The 26,270-nt window shown below is 34.7% G+C and overlaps 1 protein-coding gene across 3 annotated transcripts in view; it reads right to left on the minus strand.

Annotated features, from left to right (window-relative positions):
* The window catches only part of LOC149801965 (alpha-1-macroglobulin-like), a 251,727-nt gene that overhangs the window by 82,879 nt on the left and 142,578 nt on the right, over positions 1–26,270 (minus strand). For all 3 annotated transcript variants that reach the window (XR_016420765.1, XM_089956363.1, XM_089956364.1), the window contains 4 exons: positions 20,405–20,474; positions 5,984–6,176; positions 4,106–4,334; positions 176–325 (listed from right to left, as the gene is read on the minus strand). Coding sequence is in view for 2 of the 3 variants with exons in the window: in XM_089956363.1 (XP_089812489.1) it covers positions 176–325; positions 4,106–4,334; positions 5,984–6,176; positions 20,405–20,474 (642 nt within the window). In the remaining variant the exon portion in view is untranslated. The remainder of the gene's footprint in view (positions 1–175; positions 326–4,105; positions 4,335–5,983; positions 6,177–20,404; positions 20,475–26,270) is intronic.

Genomic DNA, 26,270 nt, shown 5'->3' on the forward strand with positions numbered 1-26,270 from the left:
TTCCAATTATTTGTGGCATATAATTTCTGATTTTCATTATTTTCAATTATTTGTGGGACATAATATCTCATTTATATCAATTCCAAACATTTATGGGACACAATTTCTGATTTTCATCATTTCCAATTATTTGTGGGACATGATTTCTCATAGAACACTTGAATGAACAACCTACCATAGCCTCAAGATCAATCTCCCCAACTTTCAATGGTACAACATGGAATTTAGCCGACTTTGAATCACCACCACAGACACACATCTTCAGGATTGCACCTGACACTGACTGAATTTGGAAATCTTTTGTTTCCTTCATTCTCACCTCCATCTGAAGGTAAAAAAAGCCATCGGAAAAATGTGATCCACTCAGTGACTGTAGCTATAAAAAATGTCCACTTAACTTAATTTTTTAAATTTCACATCCCATGACCCTGACTTTTGATTGACTACATACTCAATAGGGAGCTGTCCTTCCTCAAATGTAATTCAAATAAGATGTTGATAATTGGTTTGAGAAACTTGAAGAAAGTAAACTTAGTTTATCACATGGAACCCCAAATGACTATTTTAGTTCGTGTGACCTCAGGGTTAAAGAATCCTAGGGAGTTGACAATGCAAAAGTGTATACCACCTATAAATACAGTGTGACTCCAAAGTAGCACACTCCATTATATCACAAACTCGGATATTACATGATCATGGTGTGACTACTGAAATTTCATATACATGTATTTTTGTCATACGTGGGAAAAAATTCTCCTTAAAAGAAAAATAACCGGCAAAATGTTTAGTATCATTTTGGGGAAGATATCACTATGAATTCAAATATGATGATTATGGCATGGCTCCTGAAATTTTAAATACATGCATTTTTCTTACACATGAAAAAATACTTTTTTTCTTTTAAAAGTACCAAAAATAATGTATAAAAAGTTTATTATAATATTTTGGGAAGAATCATACATGAATTAGACTGTAAAATGATACAGGTGTGGCTCTTGAAATTTAAAATTTCACCAACTTTGTGAAGTTTTGTGCCAAAACAAACACTGGAGATATTTAAGTACATTGTTAATCAAGGTCAATTGCAGAGCCAAAACTTGTTCAAATTATGGAGAAACAATTTATAAAACAAAAAAAATAAATGAAAGCCACCAACACATGTGCATCGCTGAGTGATATTGTTAGATGCAATCAGTTGACCAATGAATAATGTTCTCCATTTCCTATAAAAATGACACAATTGTTGATTCACAATTAATCTTGTTGTTCAAACGAATAGGTGTAAATGTGTTAAATAGTAGACATTTACAATGGACAATGGTACACAGAAATGTAATGCTATTACCCTGAAAGAGAAGAGTGACAAGCCACAATTAGCTATCTTTAAATTCTTCAGTTGAAGAAAAGGATTAACTTTGCCAACAACAAACATGACTGTAACAGAAAGCAGCCAAAAATCAATCAGTTTTTCAAAAAACAATAAAGTACCATGATTTTGCAGATAAGAACATTTTATCAGTATGTGATTTATACAGACACCAATTACTGCCCTTGGGATGTACTGAATCGTAAATGTACTTCATCTTTCGTATCATAATTCTGTTATTTTTTCCACTGAATTCAGACTAATAATGACCTGTGACAAAATTATTGAATATATTTTTGACAGAATTACATCTATTGTAGATTCAGTGCATGTTACAAGATCAGCAGGTGAGTACGCATTGTTGATACTTTATTCAATCTTTACATCTGACATGCATATATAAACAAAGTACATGAATATGTAGAAATGCAAACAACTGTAGTTGTCCATCTGCACAATCACTGACAATGGACCTGTTCAGGAACTGGAAATGACTGGTGGACTGGGTCATCTTTTACACTGAAAACTTCTGTTTGGTATGAGACACGCAGAAGATAATGGTATCAGGTCCCACCTGGCCATAATCATGTTTGAAATTATAAATCAATGAATGAACAAGTTTAGTGCATCCATTATCTCATTATGCTTTTCATTTTTTACAATGGTTCAAATTAATGGGGAGGTATATTCAGATTATAACTGGCTTGGTTATAACATGGTTCAGTTCATAGCATGGTCAGGTTCCATGGACCCCGACCATTGTGTTACAGCAAGTCATATTGTATGGTGAAAATTTAATCCAGGAACATTGACTCGCATAGCAAAAACCAAATAAATTACAATGTCAGCTACTGTGACCCTGACCTTCCTACCTCTTGGCTTCAGAATCAAAAGAAAGCTGCCCCTGCCAATGCGGTCTACCTATGAAGTTTGATAAACATTAGGTAATGAATACTTGATTTAATATACAGTAAGGAAAATTGCAGTTTCAGGTCCTCTAATGTTTGACCCTGGATCAAGCAGTATCAAAAACAGAGTGGTATCTGCCTCTACCAATGGGTAAGCCACATAAGACATCTGAGAAAGAAAAAAGCAAACTAAAGTTATGTTGCAGAAACCATCTCATCTACTGATCGACACAGACATTATTTTAGCTATCTTACCCACCATCTTAAGTTTAGGAGATAAAAAGATAATTCTTCTAAAACCAAGCCATTTATATATAAAAAAATTGCCAGTTAACCACACTCCCTCTGTATATTTTTTCAAAATATTTTAACAAATCTTAAACATTAACATTTCAATACATAAGTAGTGTGAATGGTACATCACACACCCAACACGTTTCATAGTACTCTTTATAGGTATGCTTGACTAGAGATTACTGACAAAGATTCTCAGTGACCTTGACCTTAAGATCCAAGCACGTGGCCTTGAACAAAACTTCTCTGCATGCCCTCTACAACTTGGTGAAGGGATTCTACTAGAGAACAAAACTCACTGACCAATTTTTTCTTCGTCACAATGACATTCTTTATCCATGTATTGTTCTCAAATGTGATGACCTCGGTCAGATTGGGAATGATGGTATGTCCCTTTTTGCTTATGTATCAGAGACGACTCTCTACTGATGTGTTCCTTAATCCTTGTTTCTAACACACTGCCTGTTTCACCAACATAGAAATTCTCATGATCACTACATTTGATGTGATAAACCACACGTTTTTAAAATTTTCCGTTTTGTCCTCCACATGTGTATGCCGTTCTCTTAAATAATTGCAAAGTTTGTGATATATTTTAATCCCATAAGGGTGAAGGAGGCAAATGAAATACTACTGTGGATGCCAACACTAAACAGGAACAAGGGCTTGAATTACCACTCATCTACACGTCTCCTTGTAAGATGTGACCATTATTGTCATGTGATCAATAATAGTTGCTGATGAAGGCAGTGTGATATTGCCAAAAAATTGGAATTTAATATAAATATCTTGACCCTTGAACCCAAATGTGTCCCCAGCATAGTTATTGATCCCACTGCCCTCAGCCAGGAACAGAACCAAAAGGCAAAAGGGGTGCTGAGAAAATTTAATTAAGTAAGGTATTACAGGATAAGAAATGCTGGAAGAAAAAAAACAAACTTTAACCAAAATGTGTCCCTATTTCAATTCTTTCTTCCCATGGTCCCAGCCAAAGGCAGGATTGGTACTGAGAGAAGGGCTGTATGTGATGCTATTTATTTCAAATATGAATTGAAACAGTTAAGGGGACTAAAAAAATCTACAAGTGCTGCAATAAACTTTAGGTGTCTCCCAATTTAATTATTGACCTCATGACCTCACCTTGGGGCAGAACATGGGGCAGGACTGGTATTGGGAAGGGAAGTATGTGATAAACATTAAGTGAATTGGTACAGGGGTCATGGATAGGTCAAAAATGATCAAAAATCTTTAAAGAAAACCTTGAATCAAACTGTGTGCCTGTTGCAATTCTTAACTTCATGGCCCCACTATGGCACAGAAACTGTTACTGCAAAAAGGGGAGTTTGTGATGGTATTATATTCTAAAGATGAGGTGAAATGGACAAACACTTATGAAGCTACAAGTGTGGGAAAAATATTAACCAAGCTGTTCACAGGCACACCCACAAAGCAACAAACCGAAAATGCAAATGCCATATCATGGGAAGGGGGGGGGGGTAGGAGCATACAAATGGAAAATGACGCTAAGTTGGCTTACAGTTAAACATTCTTTCATGTAATTGAAGACAGTCACTAACACTGGAAGATTCTCTCCCCGAATGGCTGAGTATGGCAGGGTGAAGGAGAGGAAGAATGGTTGGAAAACCGTGATGCCAATCATGGGTGATATTCCAACACCGTCCTTGGAGTTTGAGCACAGGGTGTTGCCAACCCACTCTGTAATTGTATGTGGAATTTCTGTAGTAACATTGACAACACCATCATCCCTGCAATGAAAAAAAACTGAAGCTTGAAGCATGCTATGGATATTACTTAGTATAGTGTCAGGAAATGAAAATCCATACATACTATATAATAGTCCCTCACTAAATCAACTGGACTACTCTAGTTTAACATCAAACAGTCCCAAGCACATATAGTTACAAATGGAAAAGTGATAGCTCTTTCTCTCATCTGCTACTGCAGGTGAGACAACAGCATGAAAAACAAAATTATACCTTTAAATTCTCACCATAAATATAGTGCTAAATTCAAGCCCTGCAGTGATGAATATGTGTGCCAAGTTTAAATGCATGCCCTGCAGTGATGCATAAGTGTACCAAGTTCAAATGCATGCCCTGCAGTGATGCATGTGTACAAAGTCTAAATGCATGACCTGCAGTGATGCATATGTGTACCAAGTTTAAATGCATGCCCTGCAGTGATACATGTGTACCAAGTTTAAATGCATGCCCTACTGTAATGCATATGTGTACCAAGTTCAAATGCATGCCCTGCAGTGATGCATATGTGTACAAAGTCTAAATGCATGACCTGCAGTGATGCATGTGTACCAAGTTTAAATGCATGCTCTGCAGGTTATGAATACATGTACCAAGTTTAAATGCATACCCTACAGTGATTCATATGTGTACCAAGTTTAAATGCATACCCTGCAGAGATAAATATGTGTACCAAGTTTAAATGCATGCCCTGAAGTCATGTATATGTGTACCAAGTTTAAATGCATGCCCTACAGTGATGCCTGTGTACCAAGTTCAAATGCATGCCTTGCACTGACGCATATGTGTACCAAGTTCAAATGCATGCCCTGCACTGACGCATATGTGTACCAAGTTTAAATGCATACCCTACAGTGATACATGTGTACCAAGTTTAAATGCATACCCTACAGTGATACATGTGTACCAAGTTAAAATGCATGCCCTGCAGTGATACATGTGTACCAAGTTAAAATTCAAGCCCTGCAGTGATGATTATGCATACCACATTTAAATGCATGTCCTACAGTGATACATATGTGTACCACATTTAAATGCATGTCCTACAGTGATACATGTATACCAAGTTTAAATGCATGCCCTGCAGTGATACATGTGTACCAAGTTAAAATTCAAGCCCTGCAGTGATGATTATGCATACCACATTTAAATGCATGTCCTACAGTCATGCATATGTGTACCAAGTTTAAAAGCATACCCTGCAGTGGTGCATATGTGTACCACATTTAAATGCATGTCCTACAGTGATGCAGATGTGTACCAAGTTTAAATTCAAGCCCTGCAGGGATGATTATGCATACCACATTTAAATGCATGTCCTACAGTCATGCATAATGTGTACCAAGTTTAAATGCATGCCCTACAGTGATGCATATGTGTACCAAGTTTAAATGCATGCCCTGAAGTGATTTATATGTGTACCAAGTTTAAATGCATGCCCTACAGTGATGCATATGTGTACCAAGTTTAAATGCATGCCCTGAAGTGATTTATATGTGTACCAAGTTTAAATGCATGCCCTACAGTGATGCATATGTGTACCAAGTTTAAATGCATGACCTGCAGTGATGCATATGTGTATGAAATTTAAATTCATATTACTGAGTAAAGGATTTGTTCCAAAGACAGCATACCCTATAGTATGTAGGTCCCAAAGCCATGTTTCTGGGAAGTAACTTCGAACAAAAGTCTGTACTTGTGTCTCTTTCTCCATTTTATTTCCTTTCTGACGTGGACTTCCTTTGGATATGTTTATCTCCCCAGGTAAACCTGGCACACCTGGGAAATCCCTTGTTCCATCCCAAACTGGGAAGATGGGATACTGAGCTGCAAATAAATATTTACTACAATTCACTAATCTGTAACTTATAATGTAGAGTATGATCAATACCTCAATTGAACCAGGGAAGATTAACTGCAACAACAAAAACCATGATCACAGTTAATGTCTTCTGTTGGTCTACTAGTAGTTAAATAAGCATTACCGATTTAGATGGATTGAGTCTCCTCTGGCCTACCAGTGGTATGGTTCAAGTTTTCCCTAGGCTGAAGACTTGAACCATGGTTCTTGGCATGGTTCATGACTTTTCCATGCCTATCAGTGACAGTTTAAAATTTCTCCATGCCTATCAGATGAGTGGTTCTAGTCTTCCCCCAAAGTACCAGTGGCATAGTTCAAGTTGCTCCAAAAGTATCAGAGAAAAAGTGCAGAACAGGGGTAAATAATTCATGAGTGACCTTGACCCTGAGGACAAAATCTTGACTGTGATATGTGAGATGCCATCAAACTGAGAAGCATTAGTGTACTCTGGTTCATCCCTCTACCTCCAACAGCCTCTATGACATAATTCACAAACAAAAGAAACCTTAAAATGTTGACCTGTGACCTTAACCTTGAGGATAAGATTTCAAATGTACAATGCAACACATTTTCTATTCACAATATACAATATACCCAACATAATCAACAGGTGTCAAGTTAAAAGCAGAAGAGCAATAGTGATGTAAATAAAAATATTGGCTTGTGTCTTTATCCCTGAAGATAGGACTGCCAATGTGACACCTTTTAGTGATGACATAAAGTTATACCAAGCTTCCGCCCTTCAACTCAAATGGCTGCTATATTAATACAGTGAAAAGGCCATCTACCACACATACCATTTTAAAGTTGAAATCTACCACTTTTAAAAATTAATGGAATTTTTCTATACCCCTCCTGAACACAGCATTTTTATGTGTTTTATCAACACATTGGAGAAAACAGCCAGAATCAGTCTATTATGGTGCTCGGGACCATACATTTTCCATCAGTACATTGACACATGTGATGCTGCAGAGCAGAGCAAACAGATTAGAATTGTTAAATAACAGTTGACGTGTACAAAACAAGCTGTCAACTGATTACATTATTGCTGTAATTTGGGGAGTTTAAGGTCAAATGTGGGATTCTGGATGTCAGAAGTAATAAAAGAATAAAAAATGGTCATGATGTCTCCTGATGCTTTGATGAAAATCGGCAGACCGTTGGTGGAGGGAGATGGAGATAAGATGGAGACCAACAATAATAAATGATTTCAGCAGAGACACTAAAGTATTTTGATTTTTTTTTGGTCATGTTTAATTGTTATTGTTATTATTAAACATGTTTTAAGAGGAATATATATGGACAAATTGTACATATTTTATTCAAAATGCCAAAATGTGTTATTTTCTCCCAATACTAAGAAACCACTGTCCAAGAAGAGTTTGCATTTTGTGTTTCAAAAGGTAAGCATCTTTTGCATTTCCTAATCTTTTTGAAGTGTTCAATCCCTTGATAAAATGTATCAGTTTACAATACAAGATAATTAATTTAGAGATAAATTCATATAAGCATAAATACACAATGTATTTTTTTGGTTTATTTCTATTCGAATTCAAACGTTATTTTTATTTATAGTGGTGAAGCCTGCCAGCAGAGTTTTGGATCTGAACCATTAAGAGAAAGAAGCCCATGCTTGATGAAGAGACTCAGGAATACATCTTAAGTCCTAGTCAGTAACTTATTCCGTAAAGTGAGGAGGAGTGTTGGAGAAGAGTAAGCAACCTTACAAACCCAGCAACAATAAAACTTAAGTTAGAACTCTTTTGCTTAGTTGTCCTGTCATTACAACAAAAATGATGATACAATGAGGACATTCTCCATTCTTTGTCAAATAAAAAGTGATTCAGGGAAAAATCTGGACCAAAAAACTATTGAAAGTCTGTTAAGTGTGAAACTTTATCCAATGTGACCCCGCTATAGCATGCTCCATTATAACATGAAGCTGGATATGACATGATCATAGCATGACTCCCCAAATTTCAAATACATGTATTTTTCTCGGTCACATTTTTTTTCTTTAAAAAGTATGACAAAAATAACGTGCAAAAAGTTTATTATCATTTTGGGGAAGAGATTGTGTATGAATTCTAATACAAGACAATCATGGCGTGGCTCCTGAAATTTCATATACATGACTGTATTTTTTGTGCACATCAAAATTTTCTTCTTAAAAGCATCAAAAATGTGTAAAAAGTTTATTCAGGAATCATGCTGGGCTTCACCAATGTCACAAATTGCAATTATATTTTCTTACTGGCAACAAAATATACCATCCGGGTTGGGTTTTTTGTGACAACATTGTTGGATGTTTAAACTTGTACATACAATTGTAGGGTGGAGGGTTGAAATCCAAATGCACCATGAAAGGAAGCTGCAAACTTGGATATAAAATGCACTGGAATCTACATATTGTCACAAAAATCCTTTGTTCATATTGAAAAGCCATCTTAACAGTGCATTGTTATATCATAATCTGTTTATGCTGATATCTGGCCTGAGTAATGTATGCTATGATACACTCTCAAATAGTCATGCTAGACCTAAGGTACATTTGACCAACCTTTGAAGGCAGGAACAGGAACCACATCAACTGACCAAACAATGGCTATTTCTTAGTTTTACAATGTACAAATAAATAGTTTTACTGAAACTTCACAGAAAACTGATTACTTTTGAAGCACCTGTTGTTCTGTATAAATGCTAGGCAAATGAAGAAAAAAAATCAGTTTCAATTGATGTTCTACAATTATCTGATGCTGCCAGTGGCCAGTGTAAATCAATGTGTCTTTGTTTGGTCCTCCAAAGTTGGACTTTAGTGGTGACTTCAGTAACACATGAACCCCTCATCAAAGCAAGCCAACTACAATAATAAAAACAAGAGGATGAGACTGATATGTACATTTAATAACATGTCATCTATACTATAATTCATGGAGTTTTCAATTATATATGTACAGTACTTAATGCATTATGGATTATACTATACAAAGTGGTGAATATACAAGTGTATTTCTGACTAGTTTTGTCAACATTTAATCAAAAGCATATATTTTTGCACCGGTTCTTATTACTCCCCTGGCCATTTTTGTTAGGTACATGCATGATTTTCTTCAGCTAACTATCTTGGTTGGTGATAACAAGGTTCGGTACATAACACCATCAGGTTCTATGGACTCCAACCATTGCATTATAGTGGGATCACACATTAATCACAGTGGATGTTATCAGCAGTTACCAGACTGTGATCTTGTGACGGAAACTAAAAATGTTATTGGATGTTATCAAAAAATCTTTGCAGATAACCAACTCTTGCTTTTTCATTTAATGACAATGTACTGATTCATTATTAGTTATTTCTGCAACACTGCCGTGAGAATGATAATCTGATTTATGTTCAAAATTTGCTGTTTTATAATACTATTAAGAGAATACATATTATGGCAAAATATGCACTTGTTTTGATTTCATTTCCTTGAAGAACATAAAAAATTTATGCCAATAAAAAAATCTACAGGTTTAGAAGTCAATATACAGATCAAAACTGGTAAATCCATTGGTTTGAAATCCAGGTTCTATCACATGTATAGTCTTCTATTTCGAGCAGTTACATGTATATATATTGTATTGTATTCTCTCAAAAATATCTATTTCTTGTGATGGAGGCAATTAATTTTGCAGATTTAGTTGAAAAAGTCTTTTAGATAAAAAACTATAAATACAGCACCTAGGTATTATCTATGCTAAGCCCAATGTAACACCACCATCAGAATCAGAATCCGATTTATGTTCAAAATTTGCTGTTTTATAATGCCATGAAGAGAATACATATTATAGCAAAATATGCACTTGTTTCGATTTCATTTCCTTGAAGAACATACAGAATATATACCAATAAAAAAATCTTGCCGCAACTAAAATTCCACTTGCCAAAAATGGTTACATTCATTTTACTATTACTTTAATACAACACTGAAACTGCTTTATTTTAAATAAATAAGAAACATAAAAATTCTCTGAATAGATTTACAGGGTTCAAACACCTTTGGTGTGATAAAATTCAAGGACTTTTCAAGGAATTTATCCAATTTTTTTAAAGACCCTGATGCCCAATGTATTTTAGGTATATTTATCAATAGCCAATTAAAGGATTATTGAGAATATTGTAATTTCCTGATAAGGGGCTTCCTAATATTTGTGCAATAAGCTTGAGACTTTATAATAGAGAATATTTTAAAAAATCTTAGGAGAATAACAACACTTTAAAACAAATGATTTCAGATCTTTATATGAAGAACAAAAATAAACCTATCAATTACATAGCAAAGAAGGTACACTAGGTTAATCAGTTCTTTAAATTCTGAACTCCAACTTCACTACAACTACTGGAGATAAGAGTCTGCTTGTATGATAGTCACAAATCATCATATAAAGAACAAAATACAATGGAAGGATAAAAAGTAGACAAATTAGAATAGTCACAATCTTTTCTTTAAATTCTACACTCAAATATAATTTACACACATGACCACACTACAACCACTGACTTTTTAAGTACTAAGTTCTTTAACATGGTCAGCAATTTCCTTTTTGATAGTTTCCATTTCTGACTGCTTGTGGAGTTTCTCTTTCTTCAATGCACCGGCATGTGTAACAAGCACTAATAATGATGGGTCAGTACAAAAAATTATGGGCCAATAATTGACAAAATTGAAATCAGCAGTGGCTGCTTACTTAAAATCAATGGGAAATGTTTCAGTTTTATGTAAATATGACCTGGCCTACTGTCAATCTAAGACACTGATATGTGACTGATAATATCCAATAAATCAGATGAGATGAATAAATGCATAACACTAACAAACAAAAATTGACAGAATAGAAATTTTAACTGAGATTCGAAGTTGATAGACCTGTTATTTGGTAAAGCAAATTTGTAGAATGTTTCATTATGGAAGTATAATCCACCATTATTTCACTTTCATGTATGTGGGAAATTAACTATCAGGTCTGGTATTCTTGTTTTTGACACCAATTGGGTTGAACACACGCTTCCCAGACAATTTGCTCCAGGTGAAATGGGTAAGCTCTCGCAGAAAAATACCCAAATACATCTTCCATATTCTCAATGCCATGTACATCTGTTTGTCCTTTGGTGGGTGTGAATATAGCGTCCTGAATATTTGGTAGAGACTGGAGTTTATGCAGATTGACGAAGCCTGCCTTCTCTCTCGGACACACTTCACGAAACCTTGACGCATGACATGATGAATCTTAAAATCATCCACCGCAAAAGTATGCTGTGTGTTGCCGCGTCTAACTTTTTCTTATCTGCTGTCGTATGATTGCTCATTGAAATTTCACAGGTACATTTACATGTAGATGTAAGTACACTATGAAGAAAGCAGCCTTTTTGTTAAAAGGCATAGTCAGAATTTACGCCCAGTCACAATGCCAAAAAATCAGTAACAGACTCCCAGCAAACTTCAGAATTTAAGATCATATGCTGAAAATCAGAAGCTTAGACATGAAATAAGAACAAATTGCTACTATTTTTGTGTATATTTTTCATGATCTTTTGTTAGAGAGTTTGAAAAGCTGATTCAGCATGATTTAAAGTACAAACATGTACCACTGCCACAGAAAATAAATAGACGAAGAATGATCATTGGAAAAGATTCACACAATTTTTAATGCTCTATATAATCAGGTCTGCGCACAATTATAAATATCTGAGTGGTCACGTGTTGTAAACTACATAGCAGCAAACAGTTTCATTTCAATTATGTGACGTAATAGTATGAAAAGAAATTTTGTTCATTCGTTTGGCGATTAACTTTATAGTTTTCAAGGACCAAGGCTTATTTCAAGTACTTTTCACGGTAAAATGATTTTCAAGTACTTTTCAAGGATGAGTCAAAATTCAAATACTTTTCACTGACTGTGTGAACCCCACTTTATTTTCTGTGTTCATTTGCATCTTAAAATAGTGTACTCCTAACAGAAATGTGACTTTGTCTACTAAAATTCTGATTCTATTTGATTTCATTAAAAGAAATGATTTTTTCTCCAGGTCCTCAGGGGTCACACTACCGGGCAAAGTGGGCAACTAAGTTGCCTAAAAAATGAAAACTTCCCCTCTTCTGTCAGTAAAGCAAAACCAACTTTGCCATGTGATATTTTCGACATACACTCAGTGATAGTATAAGCTTCTGAGATGCTCCCTCACCATAGCCAATTATTTCTGGTGTCATGTTTTAGCTCGAGGCAAAATGTAGGCCTCAAGCCATCAAATAGCTGATGTTGATTTCAATTGTGCCAACCAACAAACTCTTGCACATTCACAGGCATGTGTTTTGATAGCTAAGTGACCATTAACACTTTCCCTGAGTAAGTCATAACAGATGTGTTACATATAGCTCTGGTTATAGCAATTTCTGCAAATTATCATTTGATCATACAAACATACAAATTTGTGTTTTGAAACTTAAACAATAGTATGTAAATAGCAATTTATGTATTAAGAACAGAATGGGTGATCTGGACCCATTCCTCTTGAAAGCCTTCAAAGTCAGCTTCATTCTCTGAATCAATGTCGAAAAGTGCATGAATCCATGCATCATCTCTTTCATCAACTTGATTCAATTCTAACCCATCATTTAAGTCAATATTATCATCATAATCATCCAAATCATCAACTTCAATGGTGTTAACCTCGCTGTCAACATCCATGTTTACATCTGAGTTGTCATCCATAATTTTCTTGATTGATATTCAAGCCAACAATTTCTTTTCCAACCACGTTTTTTTTTAAGGTTAAGCAGTTTTTCTTTATACTTTTGATATAGTTCACAAGACTTAAGTTCATATTTTGTGTCTGATATAGTTACAAGACTTAAGTTCACATTGTGTGTCTGATATAGTTACAAGACTGAAGTTCACATTTGCTGTAGAGGGCCCCACAACAAGATTTGTAAAAAATTTCATAAATTTTGTTCAGCTGTGGAATTCTTACTAACTGTAGCATAAACCTCTGTTCTTGGGATATCTTGCTTCAGCTTTGCCTTCAGGCCCATGTACTATATCTGTCTTTCCCTGTACTGTATCTGTATTTCCATGCATTATATCTGTCTTTCCATACATTATATCTGTCTTTCCATGTACTATATCTGTCTTTCCATGTACTATATCTGTATTTCCATGTACTATATCTGTATTTCCATGTACTGTATCTGTATTTCCATGTACTATAGCTGTATTTCCATGTACTGTATCTGTATTTCCATGCATTATATCTGTCGTTCCATGCACTATATCTGTATTTCCATGTACTATATCTGTATTTCCATGTACTGTATCTGTCTTTCCATGTACTATATCTGTATTTCCATGTACTGTATCTGTATTTCCATGTATTATATCTGTATTTCCATGCACTATATCTGTCTTTCCATGCACTATATCTGTATTTCCATGTACTCTATCTGTCTTTCCATGTACTATATGTCTTTCCATGCACTAAATCTGTATTTCCATGTACTATATCTGTATTTCCATGCACTATATCTGTATTTCCATGCACTATATCTGTATTTCCATGTACTATATCTGTATTTCCATGCAATGTATCTGTATTTCCATGTACTATATCTGTCTTTCCATGCACTTTATCTGTATTTCCATGCACTATATCTGTATTTCCATGCACTATATCTCTATTTCCCTGTACTATGTCTTTTCCATGTACTATATCTGTATTTCCATGCACATCTGTATTTCCATGTACTATATCTGCATTTCCATGTACGATATTTGTCTTTTCATGTACTATATATGTCTTTCCATGTACTATATGTCTTTCCATGCACTATATCTGTATTTCCATGCACTATATCTGTCTTTCCATGTACTATCTCTTTCTTTCCATGTACTATATCTGTATTTCCATGCACTATATCTGTCTTTCTATGCACTATATCTGTATTTCCATGTACTATATCTGTCTTTCCATGTACTATCTCTGTCTTTCCATGTACTATATCTGTCTTTCCATGTACTATATCTGTCTTTCCATGCATTATATCTGTATTTCTGTGCACTATATCTATCTTTCCATGTACTATATCTGTATTTCCATGTACAATATCTGTCTTTCCATGTCCTATATCTGTCTTTCCATGTACTATATCTGTATTTCCATGTACTATGTCTTTCCATGTACTATCTCTGTCTTTCCATGTACTATATCTGTCTTTCCATGCACTATATCTGTCTTTCCATGTACTATATCTGTCTTTCCATGCACTATATCTGTCTTTCCATGTACTATATTTGTCTTTCCATAACTATATCTGTCTTTCCATTTACTATATCTGTATTTCCATGTACTATATGTCTTTCCATGTACTATATGTCTTTCCATGTACTATATCTGTATTTTCATGTACTATATCTGTATTTCCATGCACTATATCTGTCTTTCCCTGTACTATATCTGTCTTTCCATGCACTATATCTGTCTTTCCATGTACTATATCTGTATTTCCATGCACATCTGTCTTTCCATGCAATAAATCTGTATTTCCATGTACTATATGTCTTTCCATGTACTATATCTGTCTTTCCATGTACTATATCTGTATTTCCCTGTACTATATCTGTCTTTCCCTGTACTATATCTGTCTTTCCATGCACTATATCTGTATTTCCATGTACTATATATGTCTTTCCATGTACTATATCTGTCTTTCCATGTACTATAGCTGTATTTCCATGCACTTATCTGTATTTTGTCAGTAGTAAAGTAGGAAAAGTATTTGGGGGTATTTTTGTTTTATGAATGCTACAAAGTCTTCCAAAATGCTGCTGAAGTTGTTGAGCACCAGTTTTAAAATTTCCATCAGAAAAAGCATTAACTTCAAGTTTTGTAATCCGTTCAAGTCACAGTAAACTGGACTAGTTTCAATTGCAGAAAATATCCATTCTTTAAATCAGTACCTACCAACTCTTTGAACTAAATGAATTAAAATACAATACAGTTATTTCTATTTCTGTAAAGTGTAAACAGTCATTGATACTTTAGAAGGGATGCAAGGGGCAGTTTATTACCGTATATACTCGCGTATAAGCCTGGAAGAAGGGGGTTGACTTATCCGTGGGCCAATGTGTAAACTTGACAGTTTTTAGGTCTTTTTGTTGACTACTGTAATGGCTGTAAATCTTGGGACACGAAACAATAATTTTTTCCGTGTCCTAAGACATAGGCATGTAAACAAAATTAACTTTCGGTGACCAGAAAATTATTAAACTGTTATAAAGTACAATGATTGAATTTGTTATTAGTTTGCATGCGCATATTTTCTGATTTCTCCAACACGAAGTTAAATAAAGGTAAATACAGACTTCATAATTCGCGAGGCGATTGAGTTGACCAGGGAGACCATGCTGAACTATAATGTATAGTACTTACACAGTGCAAAGCATGCATAGTGTCACTTAAATCTTTACTTATTCCCAAACATAGATGCAGATTTTGCTTTATTCATTGTTTCGACCAAACTGCATTCTTCCAGATAACATTTCAGCTAGCAGGGTCCCCATGCTACCGGGAAATGGGGGAAAAAGTCAGGAGAAATGATAATTCTTTTCCCTACCATGAAAAGCCCTTGAATTTCACAAATATTTTGAAGTAAACTTATCGTGAGTTAAATTTATCGAGTTCTAACCAGAATATTCGGAGGGTGCAGTATGTATCATATGGGTGCTTGAAATAAACATATATGTTGAGTCAATCCAAATGCTCAGTGGATTAGATTCAGCTAATAGACTTTTATTTTCAAACTCTGGTCAATATCCGTATCTTTCGTTACATAGAAGGTATGAAAACCACTCTTGCAACAAATGAGGCCTACATGATCGTGGCAAAGTGTGGCCACTTACAGAATGGACAAGCAAACTGTACAGGATATCTCATAATAGTGCTCCTGAATATTTACAATCACTATTCCAGTATAGGCTACCTGGTTATACTCCCCACCTGCGATCCATGTCTACCAAACAGTATAAAATTCTCAAACCAAATAAGGAGTTATTTTAAAAAAGTTTCCAATACTCTGGAACTCTGCTCTGGAATAGTATTCCAGTTGAGATTTGAAATGCCCACTCTATATCCTTCTTCCAAACCCAATATATCCAGTGGCTTCAGAGATGCAGCTTAAATAAATGAATTCCTTTGTATGAAGGCCTCAAGGTAGATTAGTTTTTAGCTAATTGTGTTACCCTCTTTAAATAAGGTCATTATTATTATTATTATTATTATTATTATTATTAACTTAAATGTTGTTAGATCAAGTGATACATGCATGATATCGATATGAAAATTACTTATTTTCTCAGAAATTGTTGAGTATTAAAATCGATATGTCTTTAATCTGTTGAAAGAAAATAAAACTACGGCGTCGATGAAATGTTACCTGGTACTCGCGATTTGCACTGCTAATCACATAGAACACAAATCTAACAACCCACATTTTCAAATGTTGTAGAGAAAAAATATTAAATGAAAGTCGTATCTGGTTTTAATAAAAATACAAAAATAAGAGAACACAAAATTCTCCATATTTATATATTCCAAGAACAACTTCTGGAGTTTTGTTGTACCAAAAGACTACCACGTTGACATGTGCTCTTTGCTTGATAAATCAGACTGGCCAGATTGCTGGTTTTTGCAAAAAGTATCTGACTTTCATTTAATATAATTGAATTTCTGTACAATAATAATAAAATGAGGTTGGTGTTATCACATGACTATTGGATTTTCGTCGTTTGAGATTTGTGAAGTCATGTGACTAGTAATGCAAATGTCGAGTCCATGGTCAGGTTTCATCTATGCCGTAGATTTGTCTATTCTGTCAGCAGATTAAAGACATAATGTTTATAATAAGTGCCATTTCTGAGAAAATAATTCATTTTCCTATCGATTTAGTGCAGGTGTGAGTCGATATAACGTAAGTTTAAATTTTCTAGGCCCACTGGTAAGCGACTACCATATGTCGCTATGAATGGCAGTGCCAATGTCCAAATTTTTTATACGTAACTGCAATGACCCCACACTCCAACCCGAATGTCCAAATGTGAAAAATGGGGTGGGAATATTCAGAGGAAACTCTGTTCAGAAAACGGACTACAATTTGTTTTAAGCCAAATTTGTAGTCCAAATTGTTGAATCTCAGCTGAAATGAGAAATTGTCATCCCTTGTATTATATATTAAAAAAAACAATACGAGCCTCTGTATCAATACAGACCTGGGGACTGGTTTAACGAATTACAAGAAAACAAGTTGATTTTACAGAAAATTCAGTCCTTGCATACAACAGTATATAATTTTGAAGGTTTTTTCATAAAATTTAAATTAACCCATTTCAAATGTTTTTGAAATGATGGAAATTTAACCAGATCGTCTTAAGGAGATCAGTTTGTTTGAAAAATCTTGTTTGGGATTTTATTGGCACAGATAAATTTAGGGTTAAACTCTTTTTGTTAGAAGACAAGATTTTAATTATTTGTATTTATTTTTTTTTCTACTGTAATAGGAAATGTTTACTTTCTATAAGATGTAGTATTCTTTAGAATTAAAGCTTTGAAAGAAAACAAAACTAATTTATGTTCCTTATGTTGTTCCCACTTGGCAACATAATGCAGGTCTGACAGCAAAATGATGTTAGAACTTTTATTCTGTAAAATGAAATTACTTTACGTGCCAATTCATAGGAATCAAATTTGTTTTGTGTAATACATTTTGTGGTTTTGTACACGATCATCTTTTCTGACTTATATGTTTTGGAGAGCCTTGAAAGAGAAACATCTTTAGATTTAGAAAATGCATGTATTACAATCTAAAATGTTCTTTAATTCCATTCAATAATGATCAGATGTGAACCTTAAACAAATTAATTTCATCCTGGAAAAACCCTGGAAATGTATCTTTAGAAAAGCGTGGGAACCACGAGCTAGTCCTTAATAGCCATTTTATTTACAATGAATCACGCGCTCACGAGTTACTCATTTTCAATGATGTAAGTGATCCTACAAATTGAGGTAATATTTTTAAAAAGGTACACACGTTTATTTGTACAAAGCACATAACCAATGTAATTTACAAGTTCACGAAGAGTGGTAATAATAATGGCTAAAATTCTCAGAGAGATCAACTAAGATCAACCTCAACCAATGTTAGTTTTGTGATTTAGCTGAACAAACATAACTTTCCACACAATGGAAAGCTTGATGTTTCAGCATCTCCTATGTTTAGAGCCAGCGAATTTGTCTCTTGTTTTTGCGACAGCAGTACATGCCAGTTAATCATTAAAACCCTGAAGCTGGCTGGTGATGTAAGTTTCTTTCGTGGGAATGGAGCTATAGCATATGGAGTTACAGCATTCGTAGTGGTCATTCTTGGGAAGAAGCGAATTCTTTATAGTAAAATACTTATTTCGTCACAACAATAATTCACAGGTGATACAACAGAACATGTAGGACTTTTCTCGTTTAGAAGAAATGAAAATCAAAGACATAATGTAATAATCAGGAGTTGTCTGCAAAAATCGGAAGATATTATGAAATCGAGAAGTAGGTGTGAAGCGACCCCAAAAATCGGGAGTTGTTTTACCCTCCCAGCATGAAAGTTGACAGGTGCGGTGTAAGGTCGCTTACATCAAAGCAAACTACAAATCAGCTTTTATGGTATTAGCATAATTTTTGAGCATTATTTCCGAAACTTTATTATTGTATTTTGGAGACATCATAACAGTTGAGCCCATTGGTGCCCATGATTCAACTCCAAAGGATGTACTTAATTCAGAGCGTAATCAAACCTACAATGTACATGCGGTGGTGCCATTATGTAAGTATGTTAAGTAGCCTAATTGCAAGTGTTGAATCAAACCGTATTGTTTGTTTGTTGTGTTGTCATACTGGGATTACATTTTAATGAGTTTAGGTATTTACAATTTCAAAGCAAAGTAAAAACATGATTACCGGTGCATTGATATCAAATGTCCAATGCAATAATGCATAAACAAACAATAATTGAGTCAAAAGGGAGAGTTAGTGTTACATGAACTCGCGATTGCTAAATTCTCATCATCATTCACTCAAATTATACACAAATCTAAATTAGGCAGAAACAATAAGAAAACAGAAAATTAAATTACTTTTGAAACAAGTTTATATACCACTCCGGTGGCCTAGTGGCTAGAGCATCCACCTTGGATGCGGGAGGTCATGGGTTCAATCCCCAGCTGAGACATACCAAAGACTTACAAAAATGGTACTAACAGCTGCCTCGCTTAGCGCTTAGTATCAAGAGGTTAGTGTTAGGACTGGTCGGCTTGGTGTCAGGATAATGTGACTGGGTGGGACATCATGCTACATGTCTGCTGGGTGGGACATCATGCTACATGTCTGCGGCATGATGCCCCAGTGCTAGACATCACTATAAGCTGCCACACTGCAGACATAATAGCAATATGACTGAAAAATTCTTAAAGCTACGTTAAAAATCCAAATCACATCACATCAAACAAGTTTATACCTTTCTTTTTAATAATCCTGCACGCCAACCTCAAGATAAGTATACATGTAATTTTTTAAAATACAAGTTTGCCTAAATAAATGCATTTAGAACTTACCTTGTGCATCTTGAGATGCCTCGGAGTTGTAAGCTGGCTTATATGTGGGTCATGCACCTTTTAGTGTAATCAAAAGGAAACCACTACATTTTTTATGCACTTGAGGTTCTGTCAGGCAAATTAGATAACTTGAGTGAGTGGGGGATGAGGACAAGCCTACCAAACAACTCACTTACAATATTGGCTGAGACTTACAGAGATTTAGAGGGAGTCTGGGCATTGAAGCCATGACATTTTACCATGAAGTTCCCATTTCCTCAGAAAGTTATATCAAATAATGGGCTCCAAACTGGCTTAAACATTAACCAATCACCCTCAATAACATAGGTGGATTAAAAGGTGCTTTGGTGGGGGGGGAGAGGGGGTGAAGGAAACTTGAAGATTCAAACAGTGGGTGGTAAGCCCTGGCTTGTGCATAATTCAATATCAAGGATCAAACCTGCAACTGCAGAGGTGGTAAGCAAGTATTTTATTTACTACAAAATGGTTAAAAACAAACACTTACCAAATGGTGGAGGTTCTGTGCATGGCCTGGTCTCAAGAACTGCATCAGTAAACACTAGCATCTTGGAACTCTGAAAGGAACAATTAAAACTTGTATCAAAATCATTACTGCAAGCTTCTGAGTTTGATTTTCAAACTAGAGGAATAGAAAGCAAATTATTTACCCCCTTGTCTCCACATTATACATTAATGCTGTTTAAATTAACCTACAATAATGCCATCATATAAAACTATGACAAAGGGAAACAACTCTAGCAAACATTACATAACAAAAGGATTGTTCAGTGTATGCATTTTCTACGATAGCCATAATATGTATGAAGTTTCTTTGCAATCCAACAAAAGCTAACCCAAATGAGTCACAATGATGCATAATAAGATGTAAATAATTTCTCATAAAATCAAAAACACTGACAACAATCAAAAACACACAGCACTGTTTCCCTGTCTACAAAAATTAGCAATCATCTGACTAGCGACAATCAAAAACACAAAAACGCAGTGTTCCCCTGACTATAATTAATAATCATTTGACTGACAACAATCAAAAACACAGAACACTGTTCTCTTGACTATAATTAATAATCATTTGACTGATAACATTTAAAAAAAGAGCACTGTTCCCCTGACTACAATTAGTAATCATTTGACTGACAACAATCAAAAACACACAGCACTGTTCCCCTGATTACAGTTAGTAAGTACAGTGGAACCCTGCTATAACATGATAATTGGGGTCCAAAAAATTGGATTGCGTTAATATCAGGGTTGTGTTAATGCAGGGTTTTACAGTATTTTACTTTATTCAAACAACACCTCATGGGCACATATATGTGTATTCATGTCTGATGTATATGAGAATAGAGCATCAACACCGTTTACTATCATGCTGTCTTGGCATGCAGTTCATCCATAATGCATGTAATTCCATTGAAAAATTGCACACAGATTTACTATATTCAATAATTTTGTCCCAGATCATTCTGTCTGAATTCAATGTCTAATATACAGCATGAACAGAATATTAACACCGTTTACTTGCCATCTGATATCGTACCATCGGGGCTTGCAATTAATCCAAAATACATGTAATTCCATTGCAAAAATTGCATAAATATATTTAAACTATTCAATAATTTGTCACACATCATTATGTGTCTGAATTCAAGGGAAAAATTAACAGCAAAATTAGGTTAAGAAAGATGAAGCACGTGTACAGTTCATTACGTTCCAGGGTATATGAACGATGTCTGTAAAAGTTTCATACTGCTAAAATTTTCTCATACGCATTTATGTGTACATTTATTCATTGCAAATTTCCAATAATTAACACTTGTACGCCTTTTCGTTTTAATGACTACAGCAAGAATAATTAACAATCAACACATGCTTTCAGCGTGCATATAACTTTCACTTCAGATTTTGTAAATATCAAAAGAAATGTGTGAAAACTACCAGACTAATCATTGTGCAAAGTGCAGAGAACAACTTGCATTTGTGAACTTGCTTTTTCATAACGGTAAAATATTTTTATGAAAATTAGGAAATTAATAACAAGTTCATAAACAAACACTATACCCATGTAAAACCTGAGAACTAAGTACAGTAGGCCTGCAATGGCCACAATTCACTTTAACAATTTTTCTTAAACTGAATGCATGAACAATTTCATACCCTTTCAATTTCCAGCTAATAAAGCAGACATTATTTACTGGTCAACTGATTGCATCTAATAACATCGCCAAGCCCAGCAAGCATGTCGGTGGCTTTCATTTTTTTATGTTTATAAAATTTTGAGAATCTTTTATCAACCACCGCATTGTCTGCTGCTTGGTTGTGTATGCAGTTAAAGAAGAAACACATGTTGGCTAATGTTTGCGCAACGATTGCATACAGAATTAATTGAAGACAATCACAAAGACGACTTACTGGCTTTACTCATGGTTTTTAATAAGTGACATTTCCGATAATGTTTATTTTTGCATAACACTTCAAGAACCTGGCAAAAATGTTAAATTTCAGAAGCTATGCCACGATCGTATTATATTAAAATTCATATAATATTTTTCCCAGTATGAGAAAAATACATGTACATGTATTTAAAATTTCAGGAACCATGCCATGATCATATTGTATACGAATTCAAAGTGACCTCTTCCCCAAAATGATAACAAATGTTTACACACTATTTCTCGTACTTAAAAAAAAAAATCCCCGTATGAGAAAAATACACGTACATATATTTAAAACTTTAGGAACCATGCCACAATCGTATGATATTCGAATTCATACGTGATCTCTTCCCCAAAATGATAATAAATTTTTTATACACTATTTCACGAACTTTGGCCCAAAAATATTTTTTTAATGTGTGAATAAATATACAAAATTTCGGGAGTCATGCCATGACTGTGTTATATCCGAATTCGCACTATCACAGGGCGCATTATAGCGGGGTCGCACTGTATTCATGTAAGAATGGACAACATCAAGCTTCTGGCATCATCAGTTCATTGTCTTTTTTATCTGTCCCTTCACAAATCTACAATAAAGCATGGAACCAGTCTACACTCATGTTGACACTGCAAATATTTTTACAAAAACAGCTGCAAAATTCTTGACTGGACCAAGGGTCATTAGTGTGTGTGTGCTTTTGATTGTTTTTTTTAACAAGTTTCTTTATCAGACCTGAGAACTAATCATAAAAGCATGCAAGCTCCATGCAAAGAAACAGAGGAGTATTGTGGTTTTGGGGGTTAGGGTATTGTGATTTGGAGGGTTAGGGTATTGTGGTTTGGGGGGTCAGGATCAAAACCTGACAAGTTTTTCTGATAGAATAAACATAATACTTGTAATTTAAACTCATATACACTGTACATCTCCATCTAAGTCAGTCTATCACAATAATCCCATATAAAATGCACAATGATTACGTATATGGACATCATTTAGTATTTCCTAATTCTTGATTTTTTTCTTCATAAAGTCACAAGTTCCACAGGTAAGAAAATCAGAATATAATTAACAATACCATGGCTCACCTCTATATAACTTTTAGTAGTCTCAAGCAGTCACTGTCAACATCAACATGCAAAACATAAATTCACAATCAAGTAACAGTGAAAACAAAATGTTTGCCTCTGTGACAGTGCATACAAGACATAAAGCAATAAAAAAGAACAATAATTTTCATTATATCAAAGTAGTGGTACTGTAATAGATTATAAAAGGAATACTGTGAATGGCACATTATATCAAAGTAACGATACTGTATCTGTTTGTAACAGATCTGAAGGATAAAGGCACATCAGCACAAATAGGGTTATTTAGTGTCATGGAATTGGAATGTGAATTGCCCAAGGACACACCAAGGTAGTTGACCCAGGCTGGTACAATGGTAGGATTTGAACCCGTACCATTTAAGTCACAAATCTGGAATCCTGACAGGTGAGCCACTGCATATTGTAACAGGAATAATGTGAATGGCACATTATATCAAAGAGATGGTACTGTAACAGATCAAAACAGGAATAATGCAAAATGGCACATTATATCAAAGCAGTGGTACTGTAACAGATTGTAACAGGAATACTGGCAATACTGTGAACTGCCTGCCCCATGGTAAATAATCCTCCATGTAGATAGCTAAAATTTGTTGTGCAAAAGCTATTTTTCTTCTTTCAGTCACAGCAACCTTCACCATTAAATCAATACCATTCTTCCTTATCCCAAGTGCAAGCCATCCATACAATTTGGTAACTAGAGATTAGTAATATACAGATGGACAGAGTGTAACACAATATGCAACCCCTTATGGCTGGCATACAATTACCAGTGACATGGTTAATATCTTGATCAACCTCTATAACATGAGGCCTCAAATGAGATTCATGCAGTTCACACACACAAAATTCAACAAGGTCACTGAAACATGAAATAAAGTTCACAGAGACCTTTTTTGCTTTATGGTTTTGTGCTTCTCAACATGCATTTCCAAACCATTGGATTCATCATTCTAAGAAGGTCAATGTGCATATAGTATTCAATAAAACCCATATGCCCATCAGCCAAATGCAGAAACTAGACCAAAGCCAATGGAAATGGATATGGTGAGATTTTTTTGGTTGTAAGGATGTGGTACTAATATAAATGTATACCATCATTAGTATCACAATTCTAGCAAACACCATACTTGAGAACAGGGACATAAAACACAAAATTATATTCAGAAAAGCATAAAATGTGAGCTGCAATAAGGATGTAGTGCTCACATCCCTTCACAAAGTTTCTTGAGTCTAGATAGGATAGTGTACCTGTAGCATGCAAAAGAACCCCACATATGGTCATAAACAGTTAAATGAAAAATGTAGGTGAAAGTAACCCTCTTTTCTGTACAGGTGTGGTACTAATACAGATGTATACAATCATCTAGTTTAATGATTCTTGCATGAACAGCTAAAAGAAAATTTAACCTTCACTGAAGCATGAAGTATGGGTCAAAGCAACCTAGTCTTGTGATGGTGTATTACTGATCAAGATGCATCCCTGGCTAAGTTTTATAATTCCAAGTATAACAGGATGCAAAAAAATGAACCTACATGGGTAATTAAACATTTAAGAGGAGAAATGTAGGTCAAGGTAACCTTATTTTATTCTAAAGGTGTGGTGCTCACAGAGATGCATAAAATCATTTCGTTGGATGATCCTAGTATGAACAGTGCTTGAGAAATAAGCTTAAAACACAAAACTGAAACCAAGTCAGTAAAGAATGAACTATGGGTCACAGTGGTCAACTTCTGTGATGCAGATGATTTCCTTTACCCAGTTTCATGATTCTATGCATAAAAGTATGTATACAAGTTGCAAAAAAACAACAAAACCTAACCAAGAATGTACAGATAATTACATAAATGTACAAAGTTCACCGTTTAGTTCCCTCCCCAGGAGTGGAACCTATGATACCATCTCCAATCTGTTGCCATGGACCTAGGATGAGAGAACGGTTGACATGCAGTGTGACTCTATACAGGTATCCACCAACTTAAACAATTTTGACTTGTGCAAATTTTCCATTAATGCGATTTGATATGAATTATTTTTTCTTTTAATTATTTTTAGTAAAGACTAAAAATAATGACATTATTTGTCTAAAACTAAAAAAGTTGAATTCATAACTGGCTAAAATGAATGGTATTAAAGTTAATTGAATTATATATTTATCAATTTAGATTAGAGGCAGTGAAACCAAAGGTTTTGAGTTACACAATATTGAGTAATGCGACCACTCCTGGGAATGCTACTATCGCCTAAGTTGGGGTTAGCTGTATATATCCTTTTATATGTACCAAGGCTGATGCACATAATATGGGTAGTACAACAAATCCCTCCTTGGGAGTTGCTGAATTTACAGAATGAGGAGAAAGGGGCTGAGAACACCCAAACAAAGATCAATTGGGCTGGAATGTTTTCCATTTATGGACACAATTTGTGTCCTGTTGACTAAGTAGGACCTGAACCACAGTATGGCTGTATCAAGAATTAAAAAAATATGTGCTGGAGACAGTGAAGTAATAACTCACACAGTCTAAGCCCAAATAGTGTGAATGGCTGATAAAACTTTTTTTAAAAATTGCCAAAGGGTATAAAAATTAAATTAGGTGTACATCAACAGTCCTATTAAATTTGAATTGGCTAGATCATAAAATTGTTCCTGAGGTATGATGCTAAACAGACTGACTGCAAAAAGTCTCAGTAATTAAAACGGACAAACAAATTTTAAAGAAATATAAATCACTTAGAATAAAAATCTAATTAGGTCATCTGATTAGACATGTAAATATGTTTATCAAATTTAGGTTGCACGGCTT

The sequence above is a fragment of the Sinohyriopsis cumingii genome, chromosome 4 (assembly GCF_028554795.1).
Source record: "Sinohyriopsis cumingii isolate HCF-2022 chromosome 4, ASM2855479v2, whole genome shotgun sequence".
NCBI classification, from domain to species: Eukaryota; Metazoa; Mollusca; class Bivalvia; order Unionida; family Unionidae; genus Sinohyriopsis; species Sinohyriopsis cumingii.